Below are 12,779 nucleotides of genomic sequence, written 5' to 3' on the forward strand. Positions count from 1 at the left end.
TTAATGCAGATATTAATGTTTAGACGGAGAGGGAGGGGGGGGGGGGGGGGGGGATACGGGCAAAGGTGCGGCATTTGAACACTTCTGCTGTCCTCTCTCTGGGGAATTTGACCACAAATGTGGCTCCATGCTGAGTACTGGGTCCTAAACTGGTGTTCCAGGAGACGCCATCTTGGAAAATATTGTTATGTGTGAAGTTGGCATGTATTCATTATTATATCTTTATAGTGCAATACCGCAACAGCGTCCCATCTGGTATTCAGTATAATGTAAAAATTGTTTGAATAATATTCTAATTCAATTTTGGTAAAACCAAAGCTGGATTTTTAGCCTTTTGTAATCGTTGAAGTGACTGGTTTCAAATATAATTACAAATCATGGACGAGTGGTGCCACAATAACTTAGCTTACTTTGGTGACCTTAAAACCAGTTTTATTCACAAGGAGTAACCAAGATAATCATCTAGGTTTGTTAAGTGACCTTTCAGCTGTCAGTTGAATTCATTTTTTTGATATTTTCATATGTTCAGTATTGGGCAGAAGAAATTGAATTTGGATTTGACCTTTTTGAAATCTTGTTGCTGCTGGGCCCTGAAACTCCTCAGAGAAAGGTACAAGAAAGAGAATAATATTGCTAGTTGTAGCAATTTTTTTAGACTAGAAAGCATTTGCATGTGTCGTAGCTTGTAGGTTCTGAAAATAAGCTCGCGCACGTACATGTAGCTAAACCAAACGTAGTATTTTCCATGCGCGTTGTTTCGAAGACGTTATCAACTTCTACTTGTGGAGTACCAAGATTTTCTGACGTCATTTACTGGAATTACACGTTGTTGTTGTTGTTATTGCCCTGTTAAGTACGCATTGAGAAGGACTCTTCAAGTTTCAGTTATGGTATATGAGGTGATGTTTATCAGAGTCCGTTCATCAGGGTCCGTGTAACCTTTGCTTATTCAACTACACGTGATGATTTCGTAGTATTTCACTTTGTTGAGTAAACGGTGAAGAAGGAGCCGAATGTAATCTTTCTGGAAAGGTACATTAAAAACGTTCATGTTCAATTAATTCTGTGTGGTTCCAGTATTTAATACAGCTCACATGACCGGCACAGATAATGGAAGCTCAATTAATAACGAACGCAATATCCTCTCAACACCGTTTCCGCTACTGGGAAACAATCGAAAACTCTCGGAGATTGTTTTTTTTTTCTTGACTTTATTCAACTTCAATCTTCTTTAATCTACCTTCGATAACAGAAGTTAAAGACGTACAAATTACTTCATTACTTTTAATACAAGTCATTACACGGTTTTGTTATCACCAGGCCCCAGTTGTTCAAACGATGGATAGCGCTATCCACCGGATAACTCACTATCCAGTGGATAACTCAATTGGTTTTGCTTGTGTTTATCCACTGGATAGTGATTTTCTTCGGTGGATGGCGCTATCCATCGTTTGAACAACTGGGGCCAGGCAGGGGCGGATTTAGGGGGGGGGGGGGGGGGAGGGGGGCGAGGCGGCCGCGGCCCCCCCTTTCAGTTCGTCGGAGATTTTTTTTTTTGTCAAAAGATACAATAATTTTATCATTTTGTAAGGAGTCTGTTGGAGCTTTTGATTTGTTTAGCTAAAGCGTGATTTTTCGCTAATAGTATGACCAAAGTTGTGCGAATAAACTTTCAACTTACAGGCGCTAATATTATCCTTTCGAAATGAGGAAGAAGACTGGATGCGAAATACTTGTCTTCAGTCAACCTATCTTACAGAGACTGTAACAACGTAAAATCTTAATGCCTATATATATAATTATATATATTTTGTGACTTTGAAGCGAAGATTCAAAAACCATGCATCATTATAACCATAACTTATAATTTTATTCAATATGGAATCCTGATACATTACGTTCCAGATTGCACCAGAGTGCATGTAAGAGTACCCAAATTTTCAAAATTTTCTGGGGGGGCATGCCCCCAGACCCCCCTACAAAGTAGCGCCTAAGGCGCTACTGAGGCGCGCTAACGCGCGCTGATTACTATTCTTGATCGGCCCCCACTTTCAAAACATGCTGGATCCGCCCCGGCCAGGTGTGGTGGATATATTATCAAATTTGAACTATTTTCCAGTCCCAAGGGTCGGGAATTTGACCAAAACATTGCAAGGAAATTTAAATGCCACACCTTTGTCCGTACCCCCCCCCCCCCCCCTTCTCCGTCTAAACATTGATAGGTGTATAAGTATCCACCAGGGGGATGTGATCAAGGTAAGTTGCGGCCTAGAAGAAAGGCGATGTTTTCGTCAATAATATTTACCTACACGATTTGGAAAGTCCTTGCTTGTGGTGTTTTCGATCGTGCTGTGCTCTTCTGGGAAAAATTTTGTGATTGTGATTTACCCATTTAATACCAATTATTTTCGGATTGTTTGTTAGAATATTCTACGGTAAGATGTCCTTTGGTCTCCTTTCCTCTGACTCTGGAAGAGACAATGCCTTCAAGTTAGCGCCTTGAGTTTCGACAGTTTCCGCTTTAGGAAGCGGTGTTGATGTAAATATTTACACATGAAGCTCTCACTGAAACTTCCAAAGGCTTCTTTAACGACGTTTGTGGTCTTGGTGATGCAAAAACGAGCGCTAGGATCGGTGAAGGGCTAAGAATCCCCAACGCAATCCGGCTTATGCATATTCCGGGTCTTAATTAACGGCGCTCGGGCCGATTTTACTGGTTGCTTTCCTAGATACGTTTACTACGGCGAAACATTCGAGCAAGCGTCACCAACATTCAAACATTTTTTCGCCTCCAGTGCGCTGCTTTAATCTTAAGCCTATCTCTTAACTCGAAGAGTAATGTCACCGTCAAACTGTCCTTTATTTTAGTCCTCAAGCTCGTCCACTTTACCTACAGCTTTCTTGTATCGTATCGGTCGATAATAGCATTTCGTGCGGCAGTTAGGCCACATAAATCGGCTCGAAGTATCGAAGAGGAGATGTCCAAAACACTCTTACCAAATACATTTATCTTCTGCTTTGCAACCAAACATTTTGTCCGTCAAAGAATGCAACATTCGCAACTGCAGGGAATCTTAATTATCTGGCGTTTCACTCATAGTTGTTCGTTTCAAAGGTTCGCTAGTAACAACGGTAACACGAATTGCTCAGAGATCACCTGATTCTCTGTTCTCTCATGGAACGTGATTGGCAAAAAAAAAGAACAACTAAAGTAGTTACGTCACAGAAATCGTTTTGCGGATCGGTTTCGCAGTCGCTATTTTTCGGGGGAGAAAAATGACCGCCGAAAATACGTCTGCGTTCGCAGGCTACAGTCGGAGTTGCTCAAGGAGTTTTATATGGATATTTCGTTCATTCCTTTAAAATGCCACTTACTTTTGTGTGGTTACGCAAGATGAACAATGAAAAATCGTATTGTTTTATGAGTCAGGTCTGTTATCGAAGTAGGCGAGTAAAGGTTTTTCGGGTTTTTTTTAAGGTTCCAGCCACTTCAGTAATGCTACAATCGTTCCTTTGTAGCACCAACTTCTAGTATTGTCACTGCTGTTTTAGGAATAAACCCATTAAAGATTATAGATAAATCACCCTAGCCGCACAAGTGATTTTTGCCCCTTCTCTGTCTACAAATAAAGGCAAAGGACATCAAAGATCAATCCGATAAATTTTAGTCTACCAGAATAGGAGAAAAAAAAACAGAATCAATAGGTTAATTAAACAAGAGGCTGAAATATGATAAAGAATAACGCAGATTTATTTCTACCAGTACTTTTTTTGTATGTGTTTGGAAACAGTTCCATGTATCGTTCATCGCCGGCCAGAAAACGGCTTTGTTAAACACGAATATCGAGATCCTGAACGACCTTGTTTGTGTGCGGGATTAATATTCAACGCTGGCATTTTAATTAGTTTGGCAAAATAAAACACAGAAGAAAAAAAAAAACAACAAAAAAAAAACGATTGTTTTTATTTTTTGCTGTTCTATGGGTCGATTATTAAAACATAGTTTAGACAATGTTTAACAAAACCGCGTTCTAAGCCATTTTCAATATTACCAACAATCATATCTTAATATTGTCTGCTGCTGATGATAACAAGAAGGTTTGCATTCCAGACTACACAGCAATTTATCTACTTAAAATATACCGCTTATAAACAGATTTGGAGGTCCACTAATTGTCTTAAGCGGCGGCTTAAGTTAGACTTTGTTTCAATAATTGGCCCTATGTTTTTAGGAATCGTGTTACGGGGAAACAGACGGCGTTTTGAACAATAGCCCTCTCAGCAATTCCCGTTCATCCACTGTCAATGCCTATTTGTCTAAGATTTACATTATTCATTTCTAATGTGTTTTTACATTCTCTTTACCTCGGATCATTAAATTCTTTGTGGTAAAGAGCAAAAGAACTTCAGCATGATTTAAAAAGAAACATCTGCCTCATGAATGATTCTAAAGTTGGAAACTCTTTCAACTCCACAACAAAACAAGGTATTGCCTTAAAGCCTCATTTTCTGCCAACGTATCAAAATATTTGTAGAGTTTTCAAATAATCACAATATAAAATGTCATGATCAAGTTATGACTAACCACGAAAGCAGAAGCTACTTTAACGGCTAATTATAGTTCGTTCCTATATGATTTTCTTTTGGTGATAAAATTCCTCTTGCCAAAAAAAAAAAATAGATGTAAATCAAATGTGCTATGTTTACAAAAATACAAACAGGTAAAAGGACCACGGCAACTTAAGTGCTCAGTTGTTTTTACAAAAGCTTAAAAACCATCCATTAGGATCTTTCGTGTATCAACTGTAGTCAACTGTAGTCAGCGTCTTATTTTTGGTAACTCTGGCAAACTCACGGCATGTCGCCAAGTCTATAGATGGAATCCTAACCTGTTAACGTTAAAAGTTTAAAAATGCCGACTATCGAGAGTCGTCCCAAGATGTACTGTACGGAACGGATTCTATTTTATGTGTGCGCATTCTATTGTAAAAGGCCAGTCAGACAGGCCAAGCTTTCACATTTCAATAGCTAATTGTTTGCCGCCCTTTTTTTCGTGAAAACGAAAATTTGAGCTTCGTCTTCATTCAAGAAAATAACTCTGTTGGGACTAAGCATCAAATATAGCTTCGTTAATTACCTCGCTCTTACCTCCTTCACCGCCTCCGCCGCCTCCACCGCCACCTTCGTCTTGGGCGTCTACGACATGTAGAAAAAGAAGCGATAGTAAAATCAATCGTAAACCCAAAGAGACGATATCAGATGAGGCCATTGTGTAACTGAAAGTCTCCTAAATAGGTTCTTTTAGGTGCAAATGGCTCAAACCATCAAGAGACCAAAAGTCAGGTTATGTTTCAAGCAAGGAAAGACTCCTGCTGAATGCAAGGAAAGGTTGCAATTGCTCTGAAACAAAATATGCGAGCTGTATGGATCTCTCCGCTTTAGGGATCAGATGTCTAATTAAAAACTAGGTCCCTCAGGGGACATGTGCCTAGGGATAACGAATGGTTGTTTACCACTTACAAGCAGAACGCGGTTGGTACTAGGTTTGTTCAAATGGTAAGCAAAAACTCCCGAATGGGAAATTCAGTTGGGATCGGCGCGTACCATTTGCAAAATTCGATCAAGTTTACCGAGGGAGTCTGGAGGGAGGCAAAATCATGGGGAAATGCAAAACACGTTTTGCATTTGGAAATTATGTTTGGGAATTTTGGACTACCTTTCAAGAAATCATTGTTAAATTTGCTATACTACCTTATCTTACATATTGTCAGACTGTCTGGCATTTCTGTCGTTCTTCTGATGCCAGGAAACCAGAACGAATTCAAGAACGAGCACTTCGCGCTGTTTATTGTGACAACATGAGGAATTCCTGCAAAGAGCGAAATTACCAACACTTCATACGCGACGACTGCAAGCCATTGCAATCATAATTTATCAAGCAAAAAAAGGTCTGGCGCCCTCCTACGTTGCGGACTTATTTACTGATACCAATTCTCAATATCATCTTAGAAATTCTGAGTTTGTCATACCTAGATTTCGGACCGTTACTTATGGCAAACATAGCCTGACTTATTTAGGTCCTGTCATCTGGTCAAAACTTGACAGATTTATTCGATCGTCTGAATCATTGAACATTTTTAAAAAGCGCATCAAAACGGTTAATTTCAAAAGGGATCAGATGTCTAATTAAAAACTAGGTCCCTCGGGGGACATGTGCCTAGGGATAACGAATGGTTGTTTACCACTTACAAGCAGAACCCGGTTGGTACTAGGTTTGTTCAAATGGTAAGCAAAAACTCCCGAATGGGAAATTCAGTTGGGATCGGCGCGTACCATTTGCAAAATTCGTTCAAGTTTACCGAGGGAGTCTGGAGGGAGGCAAAATCAAGGGGAAATGCAAAACACGTTTTCCATTTGGAAATTCTGTTTGGGAATTTTGGACTACCTTTCAAGAAATCATTGTTAAATTTGCTATACTACCTTATCTTACATATTGTCAGACTGTCTGGCATTTCTGTCATTCTTCTGATGCCAGGAAACTAGAACGAATTCAAGAACGAGCACTTCGCGCTGTTTATTGTGACAACAAATCGATGTATGAGGAAATCCTGCAAAGAGCGAAATTACCAACACTTCATACGCGACGACTGCAAGCCATTGCAATCATAATTTATAAAGCAAAAAAAGGTCTGGCGCCCTCCTACGTTGCGGACTTATTTACTGATACCAATTCTCAATATCATCTTAGAAATTCTGAGTTTGTCATACCTAGATTTCGGACCGTTACTTACGGCAAACATAGCCTGACTTATTTAGGTCCTGTCATCTGGTCAAAACTTGACAGATTTATTCGATCGTCTGAATCATTGAACATTTTTAAAAAGCGCATCAAAACGGTTAATTTCAAAACTCTGTTGGATAATACTTGCAAAGACTGCCTTTTATGTAACAACTAATAAGTGTCTGTTATGTATATTTCTTACCACCTACGCATGTAATTATATCTTGTATTTTATTACTTATTAGTTAATTATAGTTGGGTGTCCCCAATTAGTGTACATTGCACGCAAGCGATTTTGACACAATAATAAAGTTCTTACTTACTTATCCCGTTTTCTCCACAAATGTTCCGTTTGGGAAGACCAAAATAGGCTTATCATTTACATTCCAAACGAGAGTTTCGGACTTTTTTGGTAAATGGTAAACAACCATGCCTGTGTGATTGTTGACATGTTTTTATAATGGGCTTTGACAATAAATGCATTTAGTATAAAAACACAGGTGATTATACAAAATCGCGCGCTCTCATTGGCTCGCTATCTCGGATTATCAGCCGATAATAACCTCGACGGACAACATGGCTGCCAGTAGTCGTTTTGCCACTGTAAGTTGAAGATGATTTCGCGTTGAAAGGTTTTTTTTTTCTCTTTTTTGAAATAATCACCTGTGTATTTATTCTAAAACAATTATTCGCCTTCGGAGAATAGTTGTTAAGGAATGCACGAAGAGCATTGCAATTACGTTTTTCGGATAAACACTGCTTCTTGCTACTGTAACAGTTACAAAAACTGAGTGAATTTCGAAGGAAGAATGGATGCATTTAAAGGGAAAATAAAGAAAAAACGAAATAATGAGGTTCGTCTTCATTTAAGAAAATAACTCTGTTGGGACTAAGCATCAAATATAGCTTCGTTAATTACCTCGTTCTTCACCTCCTTCACCGCCTCCGCCAACGACATCTAGTCCACCGCCACCTTCGTCTTGGGCGTCTACGACATGTAGAAAAAGAAGCGATAGCAAAATCAATCGTAAACCCAAAGAGACGATATCAGATGAGGCCATTGTGTAACTGAAAGTCTCCTAAATAGGTTCTTTTAGGTGCAAATGGCTCACACCATCAAGAGACCAAAAGTCAGGTTATGTTTCAAGCAAGGAAAGACTCCTGCTGAATGCAAGGAAAGGTTGCAAGTTGCTCTGAAACAAAATATGCGAGCTGTATGGATCTCTCCGCTTTAGGGATCAGATGTCTAATTAAAAACTAGGTCCCTCGGGGGACATGTGCCTAGGGATAACGAATGGTTGTTTACCATTTACAAGCAGAACCCGGTTGGTACTAGGTTTGTTCAAATGGTAAGCAAAAACTCCCGAATGGGAAATTCAGTTGGGATCGGCGCGTACCATTTGCAAAATTCGTTCAAGTTTACCGAGGGAGTCTGGAGGGAGGCAAAATCATGGGGGAATGCAAATGGTAAACACGTTTTCCATTTGGAAATTATGTTTGGGAATTTTGGACTACCTTTCAAGAAATCATTGTTAAATTTGCTATACTACCTTATCTTACATATTGTCAGACTGTCTGGCATTTCTGTCGTTCTTCTGATGCCAGGAAACTAGAACGAATTCAAGAACGAGCACTTCGCGCTGTTTATTGTGACAACAAATCGACGTATGAGGAACTCCTGCAAAGAGCGAAATTACCAACACTTCATACGCGACGACTGCAAGCCATTGCAATCATAATGTATAAAGTAAAAAAAGGTCTGGCGCCCTCCTACGTTGGGGACTTATTTACTGATACCAATTCTCAATATCATCTTAGAAATTCTGAGTTTGTCATACCTAGATTTCGGACCGTTACTTACGGCAAACATAGCCTGACTTATTTAGGTCCTGTCATCTGGTCAAAACTTGACAGATTTATTCGATCGTCTGAATCATTGAACATTTTTAAAAGGCGCATCAAAACGGTTAATTTCAAAACTCTGTTGGATAATACTTGCAAAGACTGCCTTTTATGTAACAACTAATAAGTGTCTGTTATGTATATTTCTTACCACTTACGCATGTAATTATATCTTGTATTTTATTACTTATTAGTTAATTATAGTTGGGTGTCCCCAGTTAGTGTACATTGCACGCAAGCGATTTTGACACAATAATAAAGTTCTTACTTACTTATCCCGTTTTCTCCACAAATGTTCCGTTTGGGAAGACCAAAATAGGCTTATCATTTACATTCCAAACGAAAGTTTCGGACTTTTTTGGTAAATGGTAAACAACCATGCCTGTGTGATTGTTGACATGTTTTTATAATGGGCTTTGACAATAAATGCATTTAGTATAAAAACACAGGTGATTATACAAAATCGCGCGCTCTCATTGGCTCGCTATCTCGGATTATCAGCCGATAATCACCTCGACGGACAACATGGCTGCCAGTAGTCGTTTTGCCACTGTATGTTGAAGATGATTTCGCGTTGAAAGGTTTTTTTTTTCTCTTTTTTTGAAATAATCACCTGTGTATTTATACTAAAACAATTATTCGCCTTCGGAGAATAATTGTTAAGGAATGCACGAAGAGCATTGCAATTACGTTTTTCGGATAAACACTGCTTCTTGCTACTGTAACAGTTACAAAAACTGAGTGAATTTCGAAGGAAGAATGGATGCATTTAAAGGGAAAATAAAGAAAAAACGAAATAATGAGGTTCGTCTTCATTTAAGAAAATAACTCTGTTGGGACTAAGCATCAAATATAGCTTCGTTAATTACCTCGTTCTTCACCTCCTTCACCGCCTCCGCCAACGACATCTAGTCCACCGCCACCTTCGTCTTGGGCGTCTACGACATGTAGAAAAAGAAGCGATAGCAAAATCAATCGTAAACCCAAAGAGACGATATCAGATGAGGCCATTGTGTAACTGAAAGTCTCCTAAATAGGTTCTTTTAGGTGCAAATGGCTCACACCATCAAGAGACCAAAAGTCAGGTTATGTTTCAAGCAAGGAGAGACTCCTGCTGAATGCAAGGAAAGGTTGCAAGTTGCTCTGAAACAAAATATGCGAGCTGTATGGATCTCTCCGCTTTAGGGATCAGATGTCTAATTAAAAACTAGGTCCCTCGGGGGACATGTGCCTAGGGATAACGAATGGTTGTTTACCATTTACAAGCAGAACCCGGTTGGTACTAGGTTTGTTCAAATGGTAAGCAAAAACTCCCGAATGGGAAATTCAGTTGGGATCGGCGCGTACCATTTGCAAAATTCGTTCAAGTTTACCGAGGGAGTCTGGAGGGAGGCAAAATCATGGGGGAATGCAAATGGTAAACACGTTTTCCATTTGGAAATTATGTTTGGGAATTTTGGACTACCTTTCAAGAAATCATTGTTAAATTTGCTATACTACCTTATCTTACATATTGTCAGACTGTCTGGCATTTCTGTCGTTCTTCTGATGCCAGGAACCTAGAACGAATTCAAGAACGATCACTTCGCGCTGTTTATTGTGACAACAAATCGACGTATGAGGAACTCCTGCAAAGAGCGAAATTACCAACACTTCATACGCGACGACTGCAAGCCATTGCAATCGTAATGTATAAACTAAAAAAAGGTCTGGCGCCCTCCTACGTTGCGGACTTATAATTATTTACTGATACCAATTCTCAATATCATCTTAGAAATTCTGAGTTTGTCATACCTAGATTTCGGACCGTTACTTACGGCAAACATAGCCTGACTTATTTAGGTCCTGTCATCTGGTCAAAACTTGACAGATTTATTCGATCGTCTGAATCATTGAACATTTTTAAAAAGCGCATCAAAATGGTTAATTTCAAAACTCTGTTGGATAATACTTGCAAAGACTGCCTTTTATGTAACAACTAATAAGTGTCTGTTATGTATATTTCTTACCACTTACGCATGTAATTATATCTTGTATTTTATTACTTATTAGTTAATTATAGTTGGGTGTCCCCAATTAGTGTACATTGCACGCAAGCGATTTTGACACAATAATAAAGTTCTTACTTACTTATCCCGTTTTCTCCAGAAATGTTCCGTTTGGGAAGACCAAAATAGGCTTATCATTTACATTCCAACCAAAAGTTTCGGACTTTTTTGGTAAATGGTAAACAACCATGCCTGTGTGATTGTTGACATGTTTTTATAATGGGCGTTGACAATAAATGCATTTAGTATAAATACACAGGTGATTATACAAAATCGCGCGCTCTCATTGGCTCGCTATCTCGGATTATCAGCCAATAATCACCTCGACGGACAACATGGCTGCCAGTAGTCGTTTTGCCACTGTAAGTTGAAGATGATTTCGCGTTGAAAGGTTTTTTTTTTCTCTTTTTTTGAAATAATCACCTGTGTATTTATACTAAAACAATTATTCGCCTTCGGAGAATAATTGTTAAGGAATGCACGAAGAGCATTGCAATTAAGTTTTTCGGATAAACACTGCTTCTTGCTACTGTAACAGTTACAAAAACTGAGTGAATTTCGAAGGAAGAATGGATGCATTTAAAGGGAAAATAAAGAAAAAACGAAATAACGAGCGAAAGGTAGTAAGGCGTGCAAAGAGTCATGATGGAATCCGGCAGTAGGTGATACTGTTTGAAAATCAAGGTCAACGCAGAGTTCCTTTGTTTTTTTTGTTTTTTTTTTTTTTTATTCAAGAAGAGCACTGGTAATACTCAAGGTTTAATACGTTTGTTTGTCAAATAATTCTGTATCATGGGCGATGTACAAAGAGAGAAAACAAATTATGAGGAAGTCACTTGATACCCTGCGTGCCAGAGGTTCTATTTTTCTTTCGCGAAGAGCGAGTGGTTAAAACGGAGAGGCAAAAAATACGAACCTCTGGTCACGGCGGTTTAGAACCTCACTTCCATGCAAATTCGGAATAAGACATCTTGCCAAACCGGTTTTCTACAGTGATGTCAATGTTGGGAATAGAACGTTTGATTTTTATGGCGTTCCAACACCGCAAAATTCAAACTTTGCCCTTTATTCGCGCATACCATCATTCACTGGCAACATTCAAATATTCAATTGAAACATACAAACCTTCACTCGCAACATTCATGTCAGGCGTTTAACATGCACTCACAACATTCAAATATAGCTCCAAACATTCAATCAGTCTAGTGAAACATTCAAAGCAGGCATGCAAAATTTACTTACAACATTAGGACATGCACTTTAAACAAGCAGTTATTCAATTCCAACTCTCATTTCCAACATTCGACTTTCAATTCGACATTTCATTCAAACATTCGATTATTCAATTGAAACATTCAATCCGCACATTCAATCCAAACATTCAATTCGAACATTCGATTCGAAAATTCAGCATTCTATTCTAGATTCAATTCAAACATTCGATTATTCAATTCGAACATTCAATACAAACATTCAATGTAAACATTCAATTTGAACGTTCCATTCGAAAATTCGATCATAACATTCGCAATGAACATTCAATCCAAACATTCAATCCAAACACACCCTTACATGGTTCCCAGGGTCATCCGACCAACATCCGGGACGTTTCGAAAGGCGGGAAAGACAAAATCAGATCCAGAGGTTGTACGTGTGGCTCACGAAATTTTTCAGTGTTTTCAGCGATTTTTCCAGCGATTTATAGAAGGTAAGAGATAATTTATCGCTATCTATAGTTTGCACTTCTGAACTATATTGTTTCTGTTTTATTATAATATTTTTTTGGCTACCATTTGTACTGCACGATCCACCAGGATAAATCGATGTTGAACGTCGCCAGTGATTATACGCTATATTCCTACATCGTGCAAAAATTAAAATTTCTGTGCCCCTCACACATGTAGTATGTTCCCCAAGGATGGCGAATAGCTAGCAATTTCGGTCGCTAAATTATGGATCCTTTTCACTTTCACTTAACAAAAAAAAAATAAATTTAAGCGAAAATCCATTCAGTCAAGAGATATATGTTATTCACCGGCCCGGAGACC

At 38.8% G+C, this 12,779-nt stretch overlaps 1 protein-coding gene across 1 annotated transcript in view; it reads right to left on the reverse strand.

Annotated features, from left to right (window-relative positions):
• Window positions 1-8,363, reverse strand: part of LOC137968216 (collagen alpha-2(I) chain-like) — a 163,162-nt gene extending 154,799 nt beyond the window's left edge. Inside the window, exons 1-3 of the mRNA XM_068814834.1 lie at window positions 8,342-8,363; window positions 7,701-7,769; window positions 5,149-5,196 (exon numbers count right to left, since the gene is read on the reverse strand). Of these exons, the coding sequence (XP_068670935.1) occupies window positions 5,149-5,196; window positions 7,701-7,769; window positions 8,342-8,363 (139 nt within the window). The remainder of the gene's footprint in view (window positions 1-5,148; window positions 5,197-7,700; window positions 7,770-8,341) is intronic.
• Window positions 8,364-12,779: the final 4,416 nt, after the last annotated feature.

The sequence above is a fragment of the Montipora foliosa genome, chromosome 8 (assembly GCF_036669935.1).
Source record: "Montipora foliosa isolate CH-2021 chromosome 8, ASM3666993v2, whole genome shotgun sequence".
NCBI classification, from domain to species: domain Eukaryota; kingdom Metazoa; phylum Cnidaria; class Anthozoa; order Scleractinia; family Acroporidae; genus Montipora; species Montipora foliosa.